Source organism: Sciurus vulgaris (assembly GCF_902686455.1).
Source record: "Sciurus vulgaris genome assembly, chromosome: 16".
NCBI classification, from domain to species: Eukaryota; Metazoa; Chordata; class Mammalia; order Rodentia; family Sciuridae; genus Sciurus; species Sciurus vulgaris.
Genome location: NC_136477.1, coordinates 9,678,996 through 9,706,986, shown reverse-complemented (window position 1 = coordinate 9,706,986; position 27,991 = coordinate 9,678,996). Strand labels below are relative to the sequence as shown.

Here is a 27,991-nt window from a genome sequence, read left to right as displayed (position 1 = left end):
CGTTGGCGGCGACCGTGCGGCGAGGCGCTGCCCTCTTCCGACGCCGCCCCGCAGTCCCTGTGGCCTCCCCCGGAGGAGAGGATGTGCCGCGGTGGCGTCAGGTGGGCGCGGGCCCGCGTCCTCCCGCCGCCCGGCCTGGCGCGTCCGCCGCGTCCGGTGAGCCCCCGGGCGAAGTTGGCGCCGAGGGCTTCTTCCTGCTTTTGCTGCAGAGGTTTCATCCGAGCACTCGGTTTTCTCTTTGCACACCGCTTGTTTTTGGCAGTGAGGTGGAAAGATAAAGCTGCTTTTGTAGGTGTGCAGGGTATGCGTATTTCTGTTTGTGAGTGTAGACTGGCGGCAGCAGGTCTGCACCTTTACCAGGCTTCGTGGGCGTTAGCCCTCAGGATCTCTGAGCGGGTCTTGGTAGGTCAGTTGGAAGAAAATACTCCAATGGGAAGAACTTATTTATATGACTCTGTGTTGGCCATTAGGTGTATTTTATTTTTATGTGGCACAGGGGATTGAGCCCAGGTGCACTCTGTGACTCCGCTACATCTCCATTCCTTTTAATTTTTTAAATTTTGAGACAGGGTCTCGTTAAATTGCTAGTCTGACCTGGGATTTGGATCCTCCTGCCTCAGCATCCCAGATCCCTGGGATTACAGGTGGTGTGCCACGGTGCCTGGCTCTGCAATTTAGCATAACCCTGTCCTCACAATAAAAAATAAGGGGCTGGGATGTTGCTCAGTGGTTGAGTGCCCCTGAGTTCAGTTCCCAGTATGCGTGTATGTATGTATAAATAAATACAAATAAATACACAAACACGAATACACATTTATGAATAATACGTAAATCACTCAATCAAATAAATGTTCCCAAGTCTGAAAATACTGAAATTTTAAACACTTAAGGTCCGAAGCATTTTGGATACAAGATTTTTGACTTAAAACGAATGGTAACTATTAACGGAATAAGATGTGTTTTGTTATGGTTCTGATATACGTGAAGAAGTTCCGTTTTGTTTTATATTTGGGTATCTGTAGGAGATTCCCAGAGGATTTTTTATTTTTATTTTATTTTTTATTGAACCTTGTCAGAAAAATCACAATGCAGCAATATTGGTTAGGGCACTTAAAGTGGAGTTCAGAGGCCATGTCCAACCAGGATTAGGCACATCCACAGCTCACTGTGGAACTGAGCTGCCTGCGCATACCTATCTGAATACATGCTGGACGTTGTGAATGGGGGCTGCACTACAACGTTGGAAGGCCTTCCTAACAGTGTGTGAAACATCCCCTTTGCTTCTTTTTTATTTTTATTTTTAATTTATTTTTATTGTAAACAAATGGGATACATGTTGTTTCTGTTTGTACATGGAGTAGCAGCATACCATTTGTGTAATCATACATTTACATAGGGTAATGATGTTTGATTCATTCTGTTATTGTTTCGTTCACCCCCCTCCCCTCCCTCCCCTCTTTTCCTTCTATACAGTCCCTCCTTCCTCCATTCTTGCCCCACTCCAACCCCCATTATGTGTCATCATACACATATCAGTGAGATCATTTGCCTTTTGGATTTTTGAGATTGGCTTATCTCACTTAGCATGATATTCTCCAATTTCATCCATTTGCAGGCAAATGCCATAATTTTATCATTCTTTATAGCTGAGTAATATTCCATTGTGTGTGTGTGTGTGTATATATATATATATATATATATATACATATATACCACAGTTTCTTTATCCATTCATCAATTGAAGGACATCTAGGTTGGTTCCACAGTCTGGCTATTGTGAATTGAGCAGCTATGAACATTGATGTGGCTGTATCTCTGTAGTATGCTGATTTTAAGTCCTTTGGGTATAGGCCAAGGAGTGGGATAGCTGGGGTCAAATGGTGGTTCCATTCCAAGTTTCTAAGGAATCTCCACACTGCTTTCCAGAGTGGCTGCACTAACTTGCAGCCCCACCAGCAATGTGTGAGTGTACCTTTTTCCCCACATCCTCTCCAACACCTGTTGTTGCTTGTATTCTTGATAATCGACATTCTAATTGGGGTGAGATGGAATCTTAGTGTAGTTTTGATTTGCATTTCTCTTATTACTAAAGATAGTGAACATTTTTTCATGTTTGTGGATTGCTTGTAGATCTTCTGTGAAGCGTCTGTTCATATCCTTAGCCCATTTGTTGATTGGGTTATTTGTATCTTCGTGTTGAATTTTTTGAGTTCTTTATGTATTCTGGAAATTAATGCTCTATCTGAAGTATGATTGGCAAAGATATTCTCCCACTCTGTAGGCTCTCTCTTTGCATTGCTGATAGTTTCCTTTGCTGAGAGAAAGCTGTTTAGTTTGAATCTGACCCAGTTGTTGATTCTTGCTTTTATTTCTTGTGCTATGGGAGTCCTGTTAAGGAAGTCTGATCCTAAGCCAACAAAGTGAAGATTTGGACCTACTTTTTCTTCTGTAAGATGCAGGGTCGCTGGTCTGATTTCAAGGTCTTTGATCCATTGTGAGTTGAGTTTTGTGCAGGGTGAGAGATAGGGGTTAAGTTTTATTCTGTTGCATATGGATTTCCAGTTTTCCCAGCACCATTTGTTGAAGAAGCTATCATTTCTCCATTGCATATTTTTGGCACCTTTGTCTAGTATGAGAAAATTGTATTTATTGGGTTTGTGTCCGTGTCCTCTATTCTGTACCATTGATCTACCTGACTATTTGGGTGCCAATACCATGCCGTTTTTGTTACTATTGCTTTGTAGTATAGTTGAAGTTCTGGTATTGCGATAGCCCCTGTTTCATTCTTCCTGCTAAGGATTGCTTTAGCTATTCTGGGTTTCTTATTCTTCCAGATGAATTTCATGATTGCTTGCTCTATTTCTGTAAGGTACATCATTGGGATTTTAATTAGAATTGCATTGAATCTGTATAGCACTTTTGGTAGAATGGCCATTTTGACAATATTAATTCTGCCTATCCAAGAACATGGGAGATATTTCCATCTTCTAAGGTCTTCCTCAATTTCTTTCTTCAATGTTTTATAGTTTTCATTATAGAGATCTTTTACCTCTTTGGTTAGATTGATTCCCAAGTATTTTATTTTTTTTTGAGGCTATTACAAATGGAATTGTTTTCCTCATTTCCCTTTCAGCTGTTTCGTCGCTTGCATATAAAAATGCTTTAGATTTATGCGTGTTGATTTTATAGCCTGCTATTTTGCTGAATTGATTGATGAGGTCTAGAAGTTTTCTGGAGGAGGTTTTTGGATCCTCTAAATATAGAATCATGTCATCAGCAAATAGTGACAGCTTAAGTTCCTCTTTTTCTATTTGTATCCCTTTAATTTCTTTAGTCTGCCTAATTGCTCTGGCTAGAGTTTCAAGGACAATGTTGAATAGAAGTGGTGAAAAGAGGAAGTCCCTGTCTTGTTCCCATTTTTTAAAGGGAATGGTTTCAGTTTTTTCCTCCATTAAGAATGATGTTGGCCATGGGCTTAAGTAAATAGCCTTTACAATGTTAGGTATGTTCCTACTATCCCTATTTTTTCTAGTGTTCTGAGCATGAAGGGGTGTTGTATTTTGTCGAACGCTTTTTCTGCGTGCAATTGAAATAACCACATGATTCTTATTGTTAAGTCTGTTGACATGATGGATTACATTATTGATTTACAGATCTTAAACCCCCCTTGATCGTGGTGCACGATTTTCTTAATATGCTTTTGGATACAGTTTGCAATATTTGTTAAGGATCTTTGCATCTATATTCATCAAGGATATTGGTTTAAAATTTTCTTGCCTTGATGTGTCTTTTCCTGGTTTGGGTATGAGGGCGATACTAGTTTCATACAATGAGTTTGGTAGGGTACCCTCCTTTTCTATTTCCTGGAATACTTTGAGAAGTATTGGAATGAGTTCTTCTTTGAAGGTCTTGTAGAACTTGGCTGAGAATCCGTGTGGTCCTGGGCTTTTCTTGGATGGTAGATTTTTAATGGCTTCTTCTATTTCATTGCTTGATATTGATTTGTTTACATTGTGTATGTCCTCCTGGTTCAGTTTGGGAGGAGCATATGTTTCTAGAAATTTGTCAATGTCTTCGGTAGATTCTATTTTGTTGGAATACAGATTTTCAAAGTAGCTTCTCATTATGTTCTGTATCTCAGTGGTGTCTGTCGTGATATTTCCTTTTTCATCACAAATTTTAGTAATTTGAGTTTTCTCTCTCCTTTTTTAGTGTGGCTAAGGGTTTGTCTATTTGGTTTACTTTCTCAAAGAACCAACTTTGTGTTTTGTCAATTTTTTGAATTGTTTCTTTTGTTTCAATTTCATTGATTTCAGCTCTGATTTTAATTATTTCCTGTCTTCTTCTACTTTTGCTGTTATTCTGTTCTTCTTTTTCTAGTTCTTTGAGCTGTAATGTTAGGTCTTTTAGTTGTTGACTTTTCCTTCTTTCTGGAATGCTATCCATGCAATTAGTATCCCTTTCATAGTGTCCCAGAGATTTTGATATGTTGTATTTGTCATTCTCATTGACCTCTAAGAATTTTTTTTATCTCCTCCCTGATGTTTACTGTTATCCATGTTTCATTCAATAGCACATTATTTAGTCTCCTGGTGTTGGAGTAATTTCTGTTTTCTATTCTGTCATTGATTTCTACTCTTAGTCCATTATGATCTGATAGAACAAAAGGCAGTATCTCTATTTTTTTTGCATTTCCTAAGGGCTGCTTTGTGGCATAACATATGGTCTGTTTTTGAGAAGGTTCCATGTGCTGCTGAGAAGAAAGTGAATCCGCTCATTGATGGATGGAATATTCTATGTATGTCTATTAAGTCTAGGTTATTATTGATTGTGTTATGGAGTTCTATGGTTTCTTTGTTTGGTTTTTGTTTGGAAGATCTATCTAGTGGTGACAGTGGTGTTAGTCACCCAGATTTATTGTGTTGTGGTCTATGTGATTCCTGAAAATTGAGAAGGATTTGTTTGATGAACAGGGATGCACCATTGTTAGGGGCATAAATATTACTATCGTTATGGCTTCCTGATTTATGGTTCCCTTTAGGCAGTATGAAATGTCCTTCTTTATTCCCTTCTGACTTTGGCTTGAAGTCCACTTTCTCTGATATAAGGATGGAAACCCCCGCTTTTTACTGGGTTCATGTGCGTGGTAGGTTTTTTCCCATCCTTTCACCTTTAGTCTGTGGATGTCTTTTTCTGTGAGATGAGTCTCTGCAGGCAACATATTGTTGGGGTCTTTCTTTTAATCCTTTCTGCCAGTCTGTGTCTTTTGATTGATGAGTTTAGGCCATTAACGTTAGGGTTATTATTGAGATATGATTGTATTCCCAGTCATTGGCTTATTTTTGGTTTTTAAGTTGGCTTGGTTTCTCCTTTGAGTGTTTTTTCTCTAAGGTACTTCCTCCCTTTGCTGACCTCCATTGTTGTTTTTCATTTCCTCCTCATGGAATATTTTGTTGAAAACATTATGTAGTCGCCGGCTATTTGTAAATTCTTTTAACTTTTGTTTGTCATGGAAGGATTTTATTTCATCTTCAAATCTGAAGGTTAAGTTTGCTGGGTATAGGATTCTTGGTTGGCAACCATGTTCTTTCAGAGCTTGAAATATGTTGGTCCAGGTCCTTCTAGCTTTTAGAGTCTGGGTTGAGAAGTCAGCTGTTATCCATATGTGGTCTCCCCCATATGTAATCTGATGCTTTTTTCTCTCGTGGCCTTCAAAATCCTATCTTTTATTTTGAATGTCTTAGGCATTTTCATTATAATGTGCCTTGTGTGGGACCTGTTGTGATTTTGTGCATTGGTGTTCTGTAAGCCTCTTGTATTTGATTTTCCATTTCATTCTCAGGTTTGGGAAATTTTCTGATATTATTCTCATTGAATAGGTTGTTCATTCCTTGGTTGTGTATCTTTGTGCCTTCCTCAATGCCAATAATTCTTACCACTTGTGTCTTTTCATGATGTTCCATAGCTTCTTGGATGATTCTGTGATGATTTCTTACCATCTTCCTCTGTTGGGCAACTTTATTTTCAGATTAACATATTTTGTGGTTCATTGTCTGAGGTTCTGTGTTCCAAGTGGTCTGGTCTTTTAGCGACTGCTTTCCATTGAGTTTTTTTACTTGGTTTATTGTTTCTTCATTTCAAGGATTTCCATTTTTTGTTTTTTTTTGAGAATCTCTGTCTCTTTGTTGAAATGAGCTTTTGCTTCCTGCAGGTGCTGTTTCAGCTATTGGTATTATCATTCATTGCCTGCATTTGCTCTCTTCTCTCATCCTTTGCTTCACAAATCGTCTTAATCATGTATAATCTGAAGTCCTTTTCTGACTTTTCTTCTGACGTACTGTCATTGGATCTATTAATATAGAATCTAGAATTTGTTTGGATCCTTTTCTTCCCTTGTTTTTTCATGTCGTTCATGTATCTTCCCCCTCTAGCAATGCAGATCTGGCTGTATTGCAGATTTTCCCCCTATAGGCTTATAGTGGCCTTATAGGTGACACTATGCAATCCTAGACCAAAATAGCCCCTATGAGGACAATAACAAAATTGTCATAATAAACAGAATGAGTTCAAATATTATCTTCAGTTAAAACAAAAAGATTTTCAATAAGGTCTGCAGTTTCAAATGGAGGACAAAGAGGATGCAGAGGGGTGTAGAATGTGGCTGTTAATGGATAAGAAAAGAATATACAGAAGTTCTAGATAATAGAAAGGGTGTGAGAGTGTAATAAAAAAAAATGAATGTTAGCATGCAAAAAAGGGAGAAAGAGACTCTGAGGGAACAGGTAAACAAAAGGAAAAGAGAGAAAGAAAAAGTAAAGAATAAAACTTAAACTTTTTCAATAAGGAGAAAAAAGAAAAGCTACAGTATAACAGTCATATAGTAATGAAACCTCTCAGTGTTTAGGAGCCTGATGCATGAGAGGTACCTGACAATGAGCTTCAAGCCTCCAGCAGGCGTCTCAGGATGGGATTTGTGCCACCCTAAATATTGGAGCCTCTGGCTTCCAGGATTATCCAAAATGGCTGCTCTGGCTTCCAAACGTGTTGGCAATGGGAGCGCAGTTCAGGGTGTGGACGTGGTCAGCTGGAGGTTCTGGAGGCGGGATGCAGTTAGGCAGGCAGTCCTGGAGGTCCGGTGTGGTTGTGGGAATCTGGAGGACGGTTGGCAGTCAGTCTGGGGTCCCAGTGATAGGGCGCAATCAGTTGTTCTCTGGTGGTCCTGGCGGCAGGGATCAGTCAGTGGATGTGAGGGCCCCAGAGGCAGGGAGTGATCAGTCGGGCTGAGGCATCCTGGAGAATGGGCTCAGTCAGTCTGGCCAGGGGTCCTACGGGGCCTGGCTGTTGTCTCAAAATGGCGGCAGCCACGTGTAATGCAAACCTGCAGGTACTGTGACAGAGAACTTCCAGGCAACAGCAGGCAGCTGGGCTCCACTGGCAGTCGGCTGACTGTTGTTTGGACGATCGGGAGGTGAACCTTCTTTGGCGTTGGGTGATGATATGGTGTAAGGCAGGCGATGGAAGGCAAGATGCATCAGATGGCGGGTGATAGGCGCCTGACAGTGAGCAATCTGCACTCAAAAAAGGCATTGATATGCTGGCAGACTGCAGGTTGTCTCAGCAGACAAATGGGGTAAACACCAAGGAATCCATAAGCAGCAAAAACTACCTCACAAAGAAACAGATATCCCCTGCTTGAAACCGGAGTTACGGAGGGAGGAGGAACGCAGCCTCCCTCTAGTCCACCATCTTGGATCCCCCTTTGCTTCTTGAGAGTGTCCAACTCCTTTCTTCCAAGACAGTTTGGTTCTTGCTGCACCAATCACAATTCTTGACAGATGAGCTCTAAATTAAACATCCTTGCAGTTTAAGCTATTAAAAACAGCCACCACATCTCAAACCTACGAGTAAATTTTCAAGCTTGAATTTGGTATTGCCCTGATTGCAACCCTGTATCACCAAATAAATTTTCTCTCTCTTTTTTCCTCCACTAGGTTGAATTTCACCTCAGTGAACAATTTGAAAGGAAGAATTTTCAGATGGTGGTCCCGTAGCTGACAGTAACTCAGATATGGGACCTGTTGACTGCCTAAAGCTTCTTTGTTTCCTGGGTCCCATCCTTTACTAGACCATCCTGGCTAATGGATGAAGAGTAGCAACTCTCTGCTAAGCGTCTTCATGAATGATGGTCAGCAGTGCCATTTTTGTAGTCTACACACTCATTATTGTTCAGTTAATCCTAAGGGGCTGTTTGGTTGTCAGACCTTGAATTGAACTACAAGTCACAAGTCCTCTCAGAGGAATCCATCTCTTACCACAAAGTCCTTGTAATTGTAATTATGTAGTTAGTTCTGTAATGGTTGTAATGGTTAAGGGTAGCATTTACTTGAACCACTTCTTTTTTTTTTTTTTTTTTCCCCTTTTGATTCTGGGGATTAAACCCAGAGGTGCTTTACCACTGAGATGTATCTCCAGCTTTTTTATTTTATTTTGAGACAGGGTCTCATTAAGTTGCTTAGGGCCTCACTAAGTTGGTAAGAGTGGCCTCAAATCTTTCGATCCTTCTGTCTCAGCCCCCCGAGCTTTTTTTTTTCTTTTTGGTACCAGAGATTGAACCCATGAGCGCTTAACCACTGAGCCACATCCCCAGCCCTTTTTAATCTTTTATTTTGATACAGGGTCTCACTAAGTTGCTGAGGGCCTCACTAAGTTGTTGAGACTGGCTTTAAACTTTTGATCCTCCTGCCTCAGCCTCCTGAGTTGCTGGGATTACAGGTGTGGTCCATGGCGCCTGGCTATTTGTTTTTTTTTTTTTTTTTTTTTTTTTTATGTTACATAAGTCTTTATTACATATTTTAGTAGAAAACAAGGTGCTGAAAGTGCGTATAGGATAATGCCTTTGTTTTTTGTTTTTTGTTTTTTTGTTGTTGTTTTTTTTCCCCTAAGGAGAAAAAGTTTATTTGAGGGCTTACGGTTTCCGAGGTCTTAGTCCACAGAAGGCTGGCTCCATTCCTTGGGGCTAGAGGTGAGGCAGAACATCATGGCAGAGGTGTGGCAGAGGGAAGCAGCTCACACCCTCAGGAAGCAGAGTGTCTCCACTCAACAGATACAAATATATACCCAAAGTCATGCCCAGATTCCAATCTCCTCCAGCCACACCCTACCATTTCAATTAATCCCACCAGGGATTCATTCACTGATTGGGTTAAGACTCTTACCACCTAGTCATTTCTGCTCTGAACCTTCCTGCATTGTCTCTCATGTGAGCTTTTGGGGCACACCTCACATCCAAACCATAACATTTTGCCCCTGTCTCTCAAAAGCTCACAACCATCTGACAATGCAAATTCATTTAGTCCATGAGTTCCCATAGTCTCAACAGTTCTGAGATTGATCAAAGTTCAAGTCCAAAGTCTTTGAGGCTCAAGGCAGTGTCACATTGTGAGCTTCTACAAAAATTGAAAGCAGTTACAAATACCCAACATATAAAGGTACCGGAGTAAACATTTCCATTTACTAAAATAGGGGCATAGAAAGAAGGGATGGGACCAAAGTAAAGACCAAAATCCAGCTGGGCAAACAAGACGTGTAACTCCATGTCCCGTACCTGCAGCACATGGCATCTTGATTTTCTCTCTCCGAAGGGTTATGGAAAATAATGTTCTGTAAGTCAGCTCCCCAAGAAAAGGGAGGGATGGTGGCTTGGAAGGAGGGAGGAGAAATTGGCCAAACTGCAAACCTCTCCCAGAGCATTCTTCCTGATAATAATGACCCTGGGTGGAAAGGGGGCGACACCCATGCTGGGTCTTAAACCTTGGACCTTCCCCCATGGTGAAAATTAGTCCTAAATGACAATGGGCAAGATTTGAGTACTTATCCGCTCAGGATCCAGACTCTTATCTCCCCAGTGAGTTTCGGCCTTTTACAACTTACCCTCCTAAATGAAACCCTCCTAAAATTAAAATTTAAACCTGTACAACTAGCCCCTGCGGTCAAAACTGCAGGTACACAGCTTCCAACGATTATATCATTGCACCCGTAAAAACCAAAAATCCCCTCTGAGGGCTATTTTCCCATCTGGAAAATTGGCCCCAAGGGTGCCCAAGTCCGTGAAGGAAGAAAGGCCTTCTCTGAATCTGTGTGAGGTCTGCTTGCCGTCCTTTTGTACTTACTCTCTCCAAATGGCATGCCGTAGGTCCGCCCCTGTGGCCTTGTTCCTCGCAGCCCAAGTGGCCTGCCTTTTGACTTGCCTCTGCTCCTTTTCCTGCAGCTTTCCTAGGACGATGTCCCACGTTACTTGGCATTTCTTAATTTGTGGGGTTTCCGCGGCAGCTTCGACTTCTTCCTCAATTCTCCACACTTTGACTTTTCAGGGGTGCCCGCAGGGACTCCGACCCTGCTGCCACACTTTGCCTGGCCTCCCAGGCCTTCATTGGAAATCTTGGTGGAAACCTCCATGATCCCCTTAACTCCAGTATCCTGCATTCCTGCAGAACCCAGCCCCACGTGGGTGCAAACCAAGGTCTGCTGCCATCTTGAATAGTAAGTAGCCAGCCCTCCAGGAACCCTTGCTGCTGCAGCCTCAGAGGTCTGGGTGGCTGAGCACATGAAAAAACTTCCTAGGCCCCCTCGTGCAAGAAGGGTGCCCCACTGTCTCTTCTCAAGAGAATTTTCACCTTTCCCGCCCTGGGGCTTGAGATGGGTGTGGTCTTGCCAGCTCCTGAGATGCCCTCCAGCCATCTTTTCTCAGTATCTCTGGGTACAGTCTTTAGCATTCCTCTAGTGGCTAGTGGCGGTAATGTCTTTTTTTTTTTTTTCTTTTGTCCCAGGTTTATTGAAAATATTTACAGCATAGCAGAAAGATTCAGACAGCTCCACGTGGCATTTTGAAATTAATCCCCACAGTAGGCTGAGTGACCTGCCAAGTTGGAGAGACTGCCTAAGTCCAAAAGCTTCAGCATTTCCTTAGTGTCAGGATTACTTCAAAGATCTACCTGATCCAAGGCAGAGACCTCAGGAACATAATTATCTCTCCTTTCTCTCTCCTCTTCCTGCAGCTTAATGGAGATGCCTCTCACAGAGCCTCTTTGAATCCCCTTCATCAGATGTGTGTCGACTGCGATCTTGTTGCGGAGTTTCTTGCTGGGAATAATGGCGATCTCCTAGCACACGCGCTTGTTGGTATGGAAGTCGTTGCCCAGGCGTGTGTAGTACTTCTCCATGATAACCCGGGCAGCCTTCTTCACAGTTTTGGTGCTAACGTGGCCCATGTTGGCGGGTCAGTTTCAGAGGTCTTAATCCACAGAAGGCTGGTTTCATTCCTTGGGGCTTGAGGTGAGGCAGAACATCATGGCAGAGGTGTGACAGAGGTGTGGCCGGCGCCTGGCTATTTGGATTTCTAAGGCAAGTGCTTTATCACAATCGAACACAGAAAGTAGCATGGTTGATATGATCCTACCGAATGCTTTTTGTTTGAAGAAACCCAGCTCTAGGGCTGGGGTTGCAGCTCAGTGGTAGAGCCCTTGCCTCACACGTGTGAGGCACTGGGTTCAATCCTCAGCACCACATAAAAATAAATAAATAAAATGAAGGTATTGTGTCCATCTACAACTAAAAATAGAAAAAAATTCCATCTCTAACCAGGTGTGGTGATGCACATCTTTAATCTCAGTGACTTGGGAGGTTGAGGCAGGAGGATTGCAAGTTCAAGGCCAACTTCAGAAACTTAGCGAGGCCCAAAGCCACTTAGTGAGACCCTTCCTCAGAATTAGAACTAAACAATGACAGGGTATATAGCTCAGTGGTAAAGCACAAAGAACCCCAGGGTTAAATCCCTAGTATCAAAAAAAAAAAAAAAAAAAGGAAAGAAATCTACCCAGCTCTATGGTCAGGCCCAAAGGCTTGACTGATCACTTCCAAATTCTTATCTCCTGACAACACTGTCTCAGTTCTGTGAGAGACTGGGTCCTGTATTAAATCAAGTGTGGTGACACTTGTAAATGATGTACTAATATTCCAAAGCCCCCCACAATTCTGAAATCTGAAACATTTTCTGGTGCCAAATATTTTGGATAAGGAATACTCAACCTGTAACAAACAGTTGTAGTAGATCTGGTGTTAGAGGCACCGTGATGGCATCCAAGTCCTCATTCACCACTTCCTAACTGGATAATAGACTGAACCCATTACCAGCATTCTCTAAATCTGAGTTTTTCAGTACTCAGTAGGAATAGGTAAAGCCAGATACAGTGACGCACACCTGTCATTCCAGCAATTTAGGAGGATAAGGCAGGAAGATTTCAAGTCCAAGGACAGCCTGGGCAACTTAGCAAGATCCTGTCTCAGAGATCGAAGGACTGGGGTGTGGCTTAGTGGTAGAAGTGCTCTTGGGTTCAATCCTCAGTACCCAAAATGGGGAGGGTAATAATATCTACTGTAAAGGGTTAGTAATTATAAGTGACCTTATATACATAAAGCTGCTATCATAACTCTAGTCTCTGGTCTTTCGTAAATAGCAATTGATGTTACTGAGACTATGTAGTAGATTGTTTTCAGTCTTCACAAATGACATCTACAAGGAATGCTAATGTATGATGTTTAATTATTAATAATTAATACCTGTTGATTGATGGTGATGTGAACAGGACTAAGTTAATCCTGAATAAAGAGGGATGAAGGAATGAAGATGGCACTGTTTGGTGTAGCTTCATAAGCTGTCCTGAAGTGCTTTCTGACTCAGGAAAGAATTGTTCAGATGCCACAGTGTCATAGGATGGCAGCCATTGATTTGTCCTGTGGTAAGTCCTACTGATGATCTTTTTCAGAGATTCTCTAAGGTTCTCCCTGTGAAGTCCAGTGCACTCTCAGGAAATGAAGTTGGCCAGGGAATTTTGTTTTCAGTCAATCCCCTTGGGAGAAGTGCTGTAGAACTTCTTCATGATTTTTTTTTTTTAATCAGTGCGCTATAGTTGTACATAATGGTGGAATTTTTGTTACATATTAGTGCATGCACACAATATGACAATATAATCTGGCCAGTATCACTCCCTGGCATTTCCCCCTTGCTCCCCTCCTCCCACTCTTTCATGAGTTTTATTGCTGTGGGTAAATAGTCACCTCTCAAAAGGCTAGAGCTTTCCTCATGTTTAATGGGATTGCCATCCTTTTCCTGTGTGGGCAGCATGGCACACAGTCTCCTTTTCTGGCTGTCGGTGAGGCAGACTGCTGTGATGTCATACAGGAGTATTGTGTACTTCATGTTGAGTGTGCAGGGTTACATGGAATTTCAAACTAGGATGGAATGACTTCCAGGCATGTGAATTGTGGAAGTTATGGGCAGCTCTGAGATCTCATGCTGTGTTAGTCAGCTTTTCATGTGATCGAAGTACATGACAGGAACAATTTAGAGGAGGAAAAGTTCATTTTGGGCTCACAGTTTCAGTTAGTCCATGGTTGGCTGATTCCATTGCTGTGGGCCTGAGGCAGGGCAGACTTTCATGGTGAAAGGGTGTGATGAAAGAAAGTTGCTTAACTTATGGCAACCAGGAAGCAGAGAGAGAGCAAAAAGCCGGGGACAAGATGCAATCCCCAAGGGCATGCCCCTCAGAAACCTACTTCTTCCTGCTGTGCTCCACCTGCTTACGGTTACACTTACTGATTCATTTAAGTTATTCATCTGTCAAATGGATTTATCCACGGATGAGGTTACAGCCTCTGAACAGTGCCTCACACATGAGCTTCTCAGGTGACACCTCATATCCACACCACAACACATACCTTATTTCTTTTCCTTGAGGTCTTTTGTAGAGGGACCCAGTTTGCTTTCATGAAGACAAGATAGAAGCAGAAAGGAAGATGACTGACTGTCTGCCAAACTGTGATCGGGTATGCAGAACACGTATCCATGTACAAAATCCTGAACATGCCTCTAGTAAGGGGACTCGTTTTCTTTCTACTCATAGTCATCTTCAAGCTTCTTATTTTTTGAGGTGGGTTCTGAGAGGTGTTTCTCCCCCCACCTGGGATTTTTTTGAGACATGTTGTCTAAGCTAATCTCAAGCAGTTCTTCCATTTCAGCCTCCTGAGTAACTGGGACCACAGGCATATACCACCATACCTGACTTATAGAACTCCTTAAAGCAGATAAGGCACCACTCAGTGACTTAAGTCCCTAATTGAATTTCCCCAGGGAGTGGAGCCACTCATTGGCATAGAATCTCCCTGAAAGTCTTCCTAGTATTTCATGTTTACTAATTAATGTTCCCTCATGGTGCTGACTTTCTTATTTTGCTGAGTGCTCTGACAGATGGTGAAATGAAAGTTTTTTTTTTTTTTTAAGAATATGTTCGTTTGTTACTGTTTATTAAGTATTTACATGGTACTCAAGAGTGTGCTACAGTAGAGGGAAATGAGATGAGTACCTAATCTGGTTGTGTTGAGAGAAGATCACATGTAAGAAGTGCCATCGGAGCCATATAACTAGAGGAGATGGACAGTGAGTGAGTGTGCATAGAGAAGAGTTCCTAGCACCACTGAACCCTGGGGTAGACAATGAGAGACCTCTGAACTCTGTACAGGCTTTGGTCTCACTTCCTCATCCTCTAGTGAACATTGGTGGATGTGTTACTTGGCTCAAACCAGCATGTGTATGATGGTTTAGGACTTGGTGACCTTTGATGATGTGGCTGTGAACTTCACCCAGGAGGAGTGGATTTTACTGGACCCAACTCAGAGAAACCTGTACAGAGATGTGATGCTGGAGAACTATGAGAACCTGGCCACAGTAGGTAGACTAGCATCATTCTGGGTAGCCTCTTAGGAAATATATTTTGTGTGTATTTACTGTGGTTGCAGTATCAGTGAAGTCAACTCTGAATATAGTGGGAAATAATAGAGACACAGCCTTTATCATAATAGCTTTTAATCTGCAGCAACATCACCATCACTGTTTGAAATTGTATTTTCTCAGTCTCCACCTTTCACATACTTAGAAACTCTGCAGTCAGGGCCCTGTCATATGTGTTGAGCAAGTTCTCCAGATGAATCTTACACACTTAAAGATCACAGGTGTACTAGCTGGGAGTGTAGTTCAGTGGTAGAGTGCTTGCCTAGCATGAACAAGGCCCTGGGTTCTATCCCTAGCACTGCAAAAAAAACAAAACAAAACAAAACAAAAAAAAACAAAAACAAAAAACCAACCAAACAAACAAAAAACAATCAGGTGTGATTTTCATTCTCCATGAATGAAGATAACTGGTTTACTCTATTTCCTATTTGGATTAAAGGGGGGGAAAAAAGGGTCTAAGTGCTTGTAAATGTGAACATAAGCCTGAATTTGGGTTTTAGGGGTCAGAGACAACTAATCTTTATGGGACATAGGCAAAGGAGATATTTGTTTTTTTTAACCTTTTGAAATTCACTGGCTTTCATTAGAACTATAGTTCTTGAATCATGAGAAGGTTTATTTTCTCTTCCATTATTAGCCTCTTCCATGAATATGTCTTTCCCTAGGTACAGGATGTCAACTCCTTAAACCCAGCCTAATCTCTTGGTTGCAGCAGGAAGAGGCAAGGATAGTGGAAGGAGTTCTTCAAAGTGAGTGTTCATTGAGAATACCCCTGGTCAGTAAATTCACTCTAAATATAAAGAGGAAACTTTTAAAGATGCACTTGATCTCAGAAGCATCAGGTCATTTTTATGAGAAGTTAGGAAATCTTCAGCCTTCTTTACTCTTTTAGTGTGCCAACTCAGACTTTCCTATATAATCTCACAATATAACCTGTTGCATTTCTTCTTTAGTTTCATTGTTTTGATGTATTCTTGTCTTTTGTTTCCTTCCAAGATAAATGTTCTTAGTATTCATCACCAATTTTAACTTTCATAGGATCTATCGATAATAAAGCATCTAAAATTTTGATCCCATGTCCATATCTTTGCCAGATTTTTGACATAGTAAAAATTGTGAAATCTTTTTTTTTTTTTTTGCTTTACTGTGTTTAATTTGAAAACAAGTGTAAATGATCCCTATCATTTTCACCTTTCTATCATTTCTGTCTCCAGACCTTTATATATCTTTTCCTCTTTTACTTAGAATGGAAACTGGGACTTAAAATCAAAGGGGCAGCACATCAGCAGGATTTTTTGAGGGAACAGACCTTTAGTGAGATACTAATGGTAAGACTAACAAGGGATATTTCTAATTTTCTAAATTCAAAGAAGACTGGGAATTCCATTATAGAAAATCAGAGTGAGGGAGATTTGAGAGAAGTAGCATTAACCTAAAAAGGAGCAGTGGCTCTGGAGGGAAAATTGGAATATGATGAATTTGGGGGTGTCCCAAACCTAACTTGAGAAACTTGTTGCTCCTGAGTTCCCATCAGTATATTACCAGATATGTAACTAGATAGTTTTTAAAAGACTGTCATTAAACTATAGAAATCTTTTCAAGTTTAGAATAGATGACAGAGTATACGGGCAAAAATATTCCATCATTTCACTTTAAAGAAATCAATAAGCCATTCAGGGTGGTGTATACCTGTAATTCCAGCAAGAGAACAAGGTGGGAGGATCACAAATTTGAGATCAACCTGGGCAGTTTAGTAAGATTGTCTCAGTAAGAAGGGTTGGGGATGTAGCTCAGTGGTAGCGCATGTCTGGGTTTGATTTCCAATACCATGGGGAGGTGGGAAGGAAAAAGAAAAAGAACAAATAAATCAGTAAGCCAGAAATGATACTTGCTTATAGTTCCAGCTACTCAGGAAACTGAGGCAGAGGATCACTTGAACCCCACAGTTCTCAAAGCCAGCCTGGACAACATAGAATCTGTTTCTAAACAAACAACAACAACAACAAAAAAAAAAAAAAAAAAAAAAAAAAAAAAAAAGAAAGAAAGAAAGAAAGAAAGATAGAAAAAGAAATCAGAAGAGCAGAAGCTGTATGCATATAATGACAATGGCAGAATGGAGACCATCATAATTTTCAGTCTTCAGATGCATGTAATCTATTAATGAGTCTGAAAAATACTTTACTCATTATTCATCCCTTTATCAACAGGCAAGAAGCCACAGTGGAGGGGAACTCTGTGACTGTAAGCCATGTGGCGAATTCATCAGTGGGCATACTTGCCTTAAGTCATGTGTGAGAATGCAAAATATAGGGACCACTGCTGATTGTGATCAACATGGAATAGACTTCCTTTCTTTGCACAAGAGAACCTCTACTGAAGAAAAACTTTTTGTGTTGAATCAGTGTAGCCAAACCTTCAGCTTGCCTCCCAAAGCTACTTACCAGAAAATGTGCACTGAAGACAAACCCTTTGAACACAGTGACTGTGGGAGAGCTTTTGTCGATCCACTGCACCTTCAGGCCCATAGAAGAACTCACAGTGGAGGCAAACTCCATGAACTGAGGGAATATGGGATGAATTTCATTCACTCCACCAGCCTTGCTGTGCTATACAGACACCCAGTGCAGAAAAACCCTACAAGTGTAAGGAATGTGGAAAAGGCTTTAGATATCCTGCGTACCTAAATATTCACATGGGAACCCATAGTGGAGATAACACCTATGAATGTAAGGAATGTGGGAAAGCCTTCACCAGGTCTTGTCAGCTTACTCAGCATAGAAAAACACACTGGAGAAAAACCTTATAAATGTACAGAATGTGGGAAAGCTTTCACTGTTTCTTCTTGCTTAAGTCAACATGCTAAAATTCACATGGAAAAGAAACCCTGTGAACGAAAGAAATGTGGGACTGTTTTCAAAGAGTCTTCACAATTCACTGAACATGTGAAAAACCACACTGCAGAGAAGCCCTCTGAATGTAAGGTGTGTGGAAAATCCTTCAGAAATTCCTCATGCCTTCATGATCACCTTCAAATTCACACTGGAACAAAACCCTTCAAATGTAAAGACTGTGGCAAAGCCTTCACAGAGCGTTCTGGCCTTAGGAAACATTTACCAACTCACACTGGAGAGAAGCCATATGACTGCAAGGATTGTGGGAAAGCTTTTGCTAGATCCTCCCGTCTCAGCGAACACATAAGAACTCACACTGGAGAGAAGCCTTTTATATGTGTCAAATGTGGGAAAGCATTTGCTATTTCCTCTAATCTTAGTGGACATTTGAGGATTCACACTGGAGAGAAGCCCTTTGAGTGCAAGGAATGTGGGAAAGCATTTACGCATTCCTCCAGTCTTAACAATCACATGCGGACCCACAGTGCCAAAAAACCATACATGTGTCTACAGTGTGGGAAAACCTTTAAGTTTCCCACATGTGTTACCCTTCACATGAGAATCCACACTGGAGAAAAACCTTATGAATGTAAGCAGTGTGGGAAAACCTTCAGGTATTCTAATTCATTTCAATTACATGAAAGAACTCATACTGGAGAGAAACCCTATGAATGTAAGGAGTGTGGGAAAGTCTTCAGTTCTCCCAGTTCCTTTCGGAATCATGAACGAAGGCATGTAGAAAGGAAACCGTCAATGTACGGAATGTGGGAAAACCTCAAGGTGTCCCTGTTCACTTCAAAGACTTGAAAAAACTGTGAATGTAAGGGATTTGGAAACATCTTCACTCAGGTCTTAACAAACATGTAAGGGTTCACAGTGAGGCCAGACCATATATAGTTAGGATTGTGGAAGAGATTTTGCTAAACTCTAAAGATTTACTGTACACATCAGTAATCTCATTGGAGGGAAACATTATGAATGTAGACAGTCTGGTTAGTCCTTCCTTAATTTCACAAACCTTAATATGCTGATGGAAACTCAGTGGTGAGAATGTTTGTGTTTAATGTTATGGTTACCTCTCTTCCAGATTCATATTTTGAAGTCCTAACTCCTAGTTCCTCACAATGTAATGGACATTAAACAGGTGAGTAATTTAAATGAGGTTGGAGAAAATAAATGAGGCTCTTAGTGCCCTATACAACATCACTGGTATCCCCATAAGAAAAGAAAGGACACCTTTACCCCCACAAGACCATGAGAAGTCACTAGAAAGATGATTGGCTTTCTGCAAACCCAGGACAGAGATCTGGAACATGTCCTCCTGTTATGGGATCCAGAGGAAACCAACCTGCCCACACCTTGATATTGAACTTTCAGTCTCCAGAAATAAATGCCAATAAATTTGTCTTGTTTAAGTCATTCTGTCTATGGTATTTTGTTATGACAACCATAGAAAACTAATACAGTAAAAAAATGTGGAAAGGCCTTAGATATTCCACAAATGGTAGTATTCATATACAAACCCAATGTGCAGAGAAACCTTGGGACACAGGGAATGTAGGAAAGTCTTCATTCAGTTTTCAACCCTTCAAAAAAAATTTAAGAAATCACACAGGAGAGAATGTTAAGATATGTAAAAAAGCCTTTACTCTTTTATCAGATCTTAATATGCACTTCTAATTCCAAAAGACTATGAAAAGAATGGTTGGAAATAAAGAGGTTTCTTACTATGAAAGTAAGAAATGTCACCTTATAAACATCTAGTCACTTAGAGTAGACAGATTCCTTTTTTGGAAATGTAAAAGCTTGATTGCAATTTTTTAAATTGAAATAAAATTTTTTTTTCCTGTTGAGGATTAAATCCACAACTTTGCTTGTCATTAGATTTTTAGACCTTACATAAGGTGTAAGAGCTTAAACTATAGAGAGACCTCTGCTTCTAAGATATGTGTGAGGATTACTAAGCCTACAAACCTTACTTTGCACATCTAAAATTACTGTAAATAACCTGGGTATGTAGTACATCCTTTAAATATTTCACGTGGCATAATAAACATTTCACTGGGAAAAATCCATGTAAGGCTTATTGCATAAGGCTTCATATCTGTGAGAATTCACCCTGGTGGAGAGCCCTTCAAAAATATTCAGAAGATTCTTCACTTGCTCCTCACATCTTAGCATTTTAAGATACCACAGTTCAGAGCTGTACAAATAAAATGAGTATGGGAAAGGCTGTCAGAATCTCCTAATAATCCAGCATATAATAAGTCACAGACCACACAATCTACAAAATGTAGAAAGTCCTTTGTTGCTGTCTCAGGAGCTAATAAGACTTTGCAGTGGAGAAAACTTATTATTTTAAGATAATCTTGGAAGATAATAATGTTCACTTGCAGAATGGAGCAAATTATACACACATGTAAATTTAAACTTTTTTTTGTTTTTGGTACTAGGGATTAAACCCAGGGGCCTCAAACTTTTGATCCTCCTACCTTAGCTTCCAAAATCACTGGAATTACAGGTGTGCCACATCTGGCTAGAACTATAATTTTTTAAAAACGACCTAGAATATATTTAGCCATTCTGATAGTTGCTAGTTTTTTTTTTTTTAATAGACTTAGAGCAGTTTTATGCTCATGGCAACATTTTATAGAAGGTGGAAAGACTTCCTGTATACCCACTGCTACCATATATGTAGCTCCTGCCATATCTGTGTACTCTACCAGAGTGGTACTTTTATTAGAACTGACACTTCATAAGTTCATAATTCATAAGTTCATAATTTACATTGGGGTTCATTCCTGATGTTACATATTCTGAGAGTTTGGACAAATGTATGGTGATTGATATCCACCATTATAATATACAGCATTTGTCAGTGCTCTCTGTCTTTTCACCCTGCTGTCTTAGGTAACCACCGGCCATTTTACTGTTTTGGTAATTTTGTCATTTCCAGAATGTCACATGATTAGACTTATGCAGTATGAAGTCTATTCTTTGTATAGGCAATAAGCTATTAAGTTTCCTCCAGTTTGTTAGTGGGTTGATAGCTCATTTCTTTTCATCACTGGGCAATATTCCATTATTTGAATGTGCCACAGTTCATCCATTCACCTTCTGAAGGACATTTTAGTTTCTGCAGTTATAAATTAAGCTGGTGTAAACTACAATGCTATAGACATTTTGGTGCATGCATAAGTTGTCAACTATGGGTAAATGCCAAGGATAGCAATTGCTGGATTGTATGGTATCTTTAGTTTTTTGTGAAAAATCACCATGGGTGATTGGAACAGGTCTGATTGCTTAGGAGATTGGCATGGGGCATGAGGCTTTGACATTAACATCTTGGGATGTTGTTAGTCCTGGCTGGCTGCATCACCCCTCAGCAGTGCTAGCCACTGAATTTCCCATTGGCCAATGGCCTCAGTCCATTCTCTTTTCCACCTGGTGCTGGTGTGAGTGCAGGGTCTTCAGCATGCTAGATAAGCACTCTACCACTGAGCTACACACCTGGCCCCTCTGTCCATTTTTTTTTTTTTTTTCTTACTCAGCTTGCCAGCAGCATTCCATCCCAGCTCTCTCTTGTATTTCTCACAAAGTGTGGACTCTGTTCTTTAATGGGGTCATTAGGAAGGACCAGAGAGCTGTGTCCTTCCACAGATGTAACAGCTGAAAGGCAGCCCTTGAGCAGAGGAGTCTTGCAGTAAGGTCAGATGTTTCTTGTGAGATGTGAGTAGGGAGGGGGCAACTTGCACTGCGTACAAGACGTGAAGAGACTGTTCTGTTCTGAAAAGCTTCTGAACTATGTAACTTCTGACCCAGAGGAATTGGCCTCCTTTCCTCCACTCCCTTCACAGTTAAAGAAGGAATCAAGTTCACCATTCTTTGTTCTAGGCTGTATTTCAGTCCCTTTCATCACTAATCATGTCACTGGGGCATTTCCTCTGGACACCAGTGCCTTTACAAATTTTAAAAATTTGTTCTTTTCAGATATACATGACAGTAGCATGTATTTTGACATATGCATACATGGAGTATAACATTCTAATTAGGATCACATTTTGTGTTTGTATATGATGTGGAGTTCACTGGTTGTGTATTCAGATATGTACATAGAAATTTACATCCAATTCATTCCACTGTCTTTCCTATTTCCATCCCCCCTCCCTTCCCTTCATTCCCCTTTGTCTAATCCAAAGAACTTCTATTCCCTTCCCTTGTTGTGGGTTACCATCCACATATCAGAGGAAACATTCAACCATTGGTTTCTTGGGAGTGGCTTATTTCACTTAGCATGATATTCTCCAGTTCCTTCCATTTACCAGCAAATGCCATAATTTCATTCTTCTTTAAGTAATATTCCATTGTATATATACCAAATTTTCTTTATCCATTCATCTGGATGAAGGGCACCTAGGTTGGTTGAATAGCTTTTCTATTGTGAATTGAGCTGCTATAAACATTGATGTGGATGGGTCATTAGTAAGCTGATTATAAGTCCTCTGGGTATAAACCGAGGAGTGGGATAGCTGGGTCAAATGGTGGTTCCATTCCAAGTTTTCTGAGAAACCTCCATACTGCTTTCCACAGTGGTTGCACCAATTTGCAGTCTCACCAGCAATGTATGAGTGTACTTTTCCCCCCACATCCTTGCCAACATTTATTGTTAATTGAATTCTTGATAATTGCCACTCGAGTGAGATGGAATTTCTGTGTAGTTTTAATTTTCATTTCTTTAATTGCTAGAGATGTTGAACATTTATTCATGCATTTATTGACCACATTTCTTCTGGGAAGCAGAAGTTCAGTTCCTTTGCCAATTTATTATTGGGTTATTATTATTAATTTTGGTGTTAAGTTTTTTGAGTTCTTTGTATATCCTGAAGATTAATGCTGTAAGATGCAGGTGGCAAGGATTTTCTCCCATTCTATAGGCTCTCCCTTCATGTTCTTGTTTCCTTTGCAGTGAAGAAGCTTTTTAGCTTGATACCATCCCAATTATTGATTCTTGATTTTATTTCTTGCACTTTACAGGTCTTGTTGAGGAAATAGTTTCCTAAGGCAATATGATGGAGAGTTGGTTCTACATTTTCTTCTAGTAGGCACAGGGTCTTTGGTTTGATGCCCAGGTCCTTGATCCACTTTGAATTTTGTGTAGGGTAAGAGACAGGAGTTAAATTTCATTCTATTACATATGGATTTCCAGTTTTCTTAGCACCATTTGTTGAAGAGGCTATCTTTTTCTAATTTATGTTTATGGTGCCTTTGTCTATTATGAGATAACTATATATGTGGGTTTGTCTGACGCAAGTGCCTTTAAGGGCTATCATATAGTACATGAATCCAAATGTCTGGTGCAAAGGTCATACAAAGTGCAGGGTAGCGGTAGGGACTTTACCTCTGTCTCAGCAGGCCATGTCTTGGCTGCTAGAGCAAAACCCAGTTTGGGCTTAGTAAACATGTTCAGAGAGCCCACATCCTTAACCAGTGTGGAGCTGTCTTCAACCCACAGTGACTCTCAGAGGACTGGGCTTCAGGGTGGAGCTGGAGGGTCATGTGATTGATCACTGTAGGACATGGAAACTGGTGGTGTCTTTACACAGGTGGCTCCTGGAGGTTCTGATCTCCCCAGTCCTATAGCACAGCCTTCATCTGTGGTAAGAGTCTCACTGGCTGACATAGGCAAAAGCACACCCTTCCTGGGAAGCCACTGGTGCACAGAAATCTGTGTTCAAGACTCCCTGTTCGGCCTATCTAGTAGTATCTGCCTAGCAATGGGGCATTCTTAGTTTTGATTGGGTAAAATTTACCAGCTGATTGCAAATGCCTTAAACTTCATTTCTATACATCAATTTAAAAAAAATTTGGTTGCGGGGAGTGAACCCAGTGGTGTTCTACCACCAAGTAACATCCCAGTCCTTTTATTTTGAATTGCCCAGACTGGCTTCAAACTTTAAATCCTCCTGCCTCAGCATCCCAAGTAGTTGTGATTAACAGGCATATACCACCTTGACTCCCCTTTCTCTTCTAAAAAATCATGGAAAAATATACATTACATAAAATTACCTTTTTAATAATTTTATGTGTCCACTTTATAGGCATTGATTACACTCATTATTTTTTGCAACTTTTGTTATCCCTCTCCAGAATGGAAACTCAGTATCTATCAAGACACTGAGATAAGTCTAGATTATCCTCTTCCTTCAGCACTGGTGCACTCTTCTGCGTTGTCAATTTCACTAATGTAGGTACCTCATTAAAAATGAAGTCACAGTGGGTGGAGATGTAACTGGGTAGAGCACTTACCTACTTGTGTTCAATTCCCAGCATGAAAAAAAGTTACAATATTTGACTTTGTGTGGTTCATATATTTGTTAAACATAGTATCTTCAAGGTTCACCCATATTGTAGCATGTGCCAGAATTTCCTTTCTTTTTAAGGCTGAATGATATTCTGTTGTGTGGATTTACCATCATTTTGAGTTGCTTGCACCTTTTGGATATTGTGTACTGCTGGTATGAATGTAGGTGTACAGATGGCTCTTTCTATCCCTGCTTTCAATTCTTTTGGTTATTTACCCCAAAGTGAAATTGCTGGATCATTCCTGTCTTTTAACTCTTCAGTGTTAGAGCTGTTTCTCCTTTGGTCTTGATGTCCCCCTTTTGAGGCTGGTGCTAAGTTAGCCCCTCTCTAGAAGAGCTTCCAGGTGAGACACAACAAGGGAATGAAACCCCAGTTTAGGAAACGAATTTGTCATTCACAGGTCCCAGAAGTGTTAGGAGTGTGGAGAGGAGTCCCGGGAAAATTCTGGAGGCAAGCAGGAGCTCAACCAGCCAGTGGGGAGATGAGGAGGAAGGGGGAGAGGGAAGGGGAGATATGGAAGAAGGCAGAGAAAACCTGTGACACTATGTCTTCATTCAGGGTCATGGAAATCATCCCTCAGGAGTTGTGGATTGGCCAGGTTAAATAAAAAACATGGAAAGGGGGGCTTAATTACATGACTGCTGCTGGCTATTAGCTTTCATCTTGGTCAGCATCTGTGGGCATGTGGCATTTTGAGATGAGGAACACGTGTACTATATTGCAAACAACAACACATGAGGGGAAGAAGTTCACATCTGGCCTGAGAATGGAGGCCAAGGCAGCAACTATAATAGAACAAACTTATGACATAATATTTTCTCCATTCACTTGGCAGGTGTTTTATTCATAGGGATATTTAGAAAATGTCCAAAGGGGGTTTTTATAAAATTTTCTTTCATTGTTGAAATACAGTATTAGTAACTATAGCAACAAAGGACATTCAATTCCAATTTTCTTCTTTGCTTCCAGATTGATATTCATCATATTCTCCAGAGGATGGGGTATAGCAACAAGTGACATATGATACAATTTAAGAGTCTTTTATAAGAGACTTTTTATTTTAATCATCTCATGAATTTGTCCAAGTAATGTGGCCTGTTTTCCCACCTATAAAATTGCATAATAAAAGTACCTTTTCCTTTAGGGACAGGGGCAGTGCTTCATAGCACTTAAGGCAACCTGTGATCTGGCCCGATCTGCATTTCCTTCTCTGGACTCCCCTTTCCTACCTCTCCCTTCTTCTTCTATTCTCCTTCCTCTAATGATCTTTATTTCTCTTGTTTGGTTTTTTTTTTTTTTAACTTGTTTAGTTTTGATTGGTGCTTTATAGATAATAGAATTCACTGAGGTATATTTATACATGCATATAGTGTATTTTGTTAAATTTGTTCTGCACTTATTCTCCTTCCCTCCTCCTCTTCTTTCTTCCTGCTTTTCTTAATCTCTTTTCTATTCCACTGATCTTCCCTATATCTTTATGAGATCTGACTCCCTCCCCCACTCCTTTTTGCCTTATTTTGCTCTAGTTTCTTCATATGAGAGAAAACATTTACCCTTGACTTCCTGAATGTGGATTATTTCACTTAACATGATGTTCTTTATTTACATCCATTTACCAGAAAGTGCCATAATTTTATTCTTCTTTGTGTTCTGGTAAAACTTCATTGTGTGTATATATGTATATATTTCTTAAGTCATTCACCAATTGAAGGGCATCTGGGCTGTTTCCATAATGATGATTATGAATTCTGCTGCTATAAACAGTTTCACTATAGTATGCTGATTTTAGTTCTTTTGGATAAATATCAAGGAACGGGATAGCTGGGTCATATGTTAGTTTCATTCCTAGATTTTTAAGGAATCTCCATACTGTTCTCCAGAGTGGTTGTATTAATTTGCAGTCCCACCAATAATGTATGAAGAAACTTTCCCCCCATATCCTTGCCAGCCTTTATTATTACTTGTATTCTTGATAATTGCTATTCTGACTGCAGTGAGGTGAAATCTTAGTGTAATTTTTGATTTGCATTTCCCTGATAGCTAGAGATGGGATTTGACTTCATAATATTTGTTTCATTTTCATATATTTGTTGATCATTCATGTTACTTCTTTTAAGAAATAAAAGACTTTCTTTTGCCCATTTATTTTTTTTTTTATGTTAAGCTTTTGGGGTTCTTTAAATAATCTGGATATTAATTTCCTGTCAGAGGAGCAGCTGGGAAAGATTTTCTTCCATTCCTTAGGCTCTCTTCACATTTTTAATCATTTCCTTTGCTGTGCACGTCTTTTTAATTTGATGGCATTCCATTTATTGATTCTTAGTTTTATTTCTTGAGCTTTAAAAGTCTTGTTAAGGAAGTTGGTGCTTAAGCCAATATACTGGAATGTTTACCCTGTTTTCTTCTAGTAGTTGCAAAGTTTCTGGTCTAATTCCTAAGTGTTTGATCCATTTTGAGTTGACTTTTCTGTAGAGTGAGAGATAGGGATCTAGCTTCATCTTCTACATATGGATATCCAGTTTTCCCAGCATAATTTAGAACAGCTATCTTTTCTCTCAACATTTTATTTTTGGCAACTTTGTCAAACATCAAATGATTATACATATGTGGGTTTGTCTCTGTATCTTTTATTCTGTTCCATTGGTCTTCATGTCTATTTTGATGCCAATTACCATGCTGTTTTTGTTATTGTAGCTGTGTAGTATAATTTGAGATCAGGTATTGGGATGCCTCTGCATTATTCTTCTTTGATTGCTTTGGCTATTCTGGTTCTTTTATTCTTCCAAATGAATTTAAGGACTATTTTTTTCCAGTTCTGTGAAAAATGGCATTGGTATTTTGATAGGGACTGCATTAAAGTTGTAGAGTGCTTTTGATAATATGACTATTTTGACAATATTCTGCCTATCCAAGAACATGGGTTGTCTTTCCATATTTAAGGTCTTCTTCATTTTCTTTTTTCAATACCCTATAATTTCCATTGTAGAGATCATTTACCTCCTTATTAGATTTAATACCCAAGTTTTTTTGAGGTTATTATGAATGGAATAGTTTTTCTGATTTCTTTCTCAATATAATCACTGTCGATGTATACAAAGCCATTGATTTATGCATGTTGATCTTGTATCTTGCTAATTTGTGGAATCAATCAGCTCAAGAAGTCTTCTGGTGGAGTTGTTGGGTATAATAGATATAGTATCAGGTCATCAGCAAACAGATTATTTGACTTTTTCATTTCCTATTTGTAGCCTTTTAATTTCCTTCTCTTGCTTGATTGCTCTGGCTAGAGTTTCAAGAATTACATTGAATAGGATTGATGAGAGTTAACATCCTTGTTCCTGATTTTAGAGGAAATGCTTTCAGTTCTTCTCTATTCAGTATGATGTTAATTTGGTTTTGTCAAATGTAGCCTTTACAATGGTGAGGTAATTTCCTTTTATCCCTAGTTTCTCCAGCCTTTTTTTTTTTTTTTTTTTTTTTTGGTACTAGGGATTGAACACAGGGCCACTTAATCACTGAGCCACATCCACATCCTGGGATGATTAGGTTACAGTCCTCAAAATTCAGTAATTTCACCTCCAAACATTTCTGCATTAATACTGGAGCTTTTAGGGGACACCACATATATAAACCATATTTTCAACACATGAGCTTTTAGGGGAACAGTCCAGATCCAAACCATAACACCTAGGATCATTTAGGGAACTTGTTGGCAAGGCACTCAGAAACTGCTGCAGCTATGGTTCAGGTAGATCCAGATGCAGCTCAGACTGGTGGTAGTACTTGGTGTCGTCCACGTGACGTTGGTTCTGTAGGTATGTAATTTTCATTTTGATTTTTATAGGATCTCACAGTGAGTTTGCCTTGAGTCTTTCAAGAGATTTTGGACTTGGAC

The 27,991-nt window shown here is 40.0% G+C and overlaps 1 protein-coding gene and 1 pseudogene across 5 annotated transcripts; one reads left to right on the top strand and one right to left on the bottom strand.

Moving 5' to 3' along the window:
- Window positions 1-30: 30 nt before the first annotated feature.
- On the top strand, window positions 31-23,903 carry LOC306646105 (zinc finger protein 426-like). Of its 4 annotated transcripts, XM_079114575.1 has the most exons (6): window positions 31-156; window positions 13,804-13,881; window positions 14,657-14,783; window positions 15,508-15,617; window positions 16,088-16,170; window positions 17,050-19,148. In XM_079114575.1, exons 1-5 carry the CDS (start codon window positions 82-84, stop codon window positions 16,139-16,141), a joined length of 444 nt encoding a protein of 147 aa, XP_078970701.1. In that variant the 5' UTR covers window positions 31-81; the 3' UTR covers window positions 16,142-16,170; window positions 17,050-19,148. The 4 variants fall into 4 exon arrangements, 1 of the variants encoding a protein (XP_078970701.1); XR_013759817.1 differs by lacking the exons at window positions 31-156; window positions 13,804-13,881; window positions 14,657-14,783; window positions 15,508-15,617 and adding exons at window positions 22,768-22,892; window positions 23,881-23,903 and having other exon boundaries at window positions 17,050-18,877; XR_013759818.1 differs by lacking the exons at window positions 31-156; window positions 13,804-13,881; window positions 14,657-14,783; window positions 15,508-15,617 and adding an exon at window positions 22,768-23,030 and having other exon boundaries at window positions 17,050-18,877.
- LOC306646510 (small ribosomal subunit protein eS17-like) lies at window positions 10,862-11,272 on the bottom strand (annotated as a pseudogene). Its single transcript has one exon. The product of its transcript is annotated as a small ribosomal subunit protein eS17-like (transcript).
- Window positions 23,904-27,991: the final 4,088 nt, after the last annotated feature.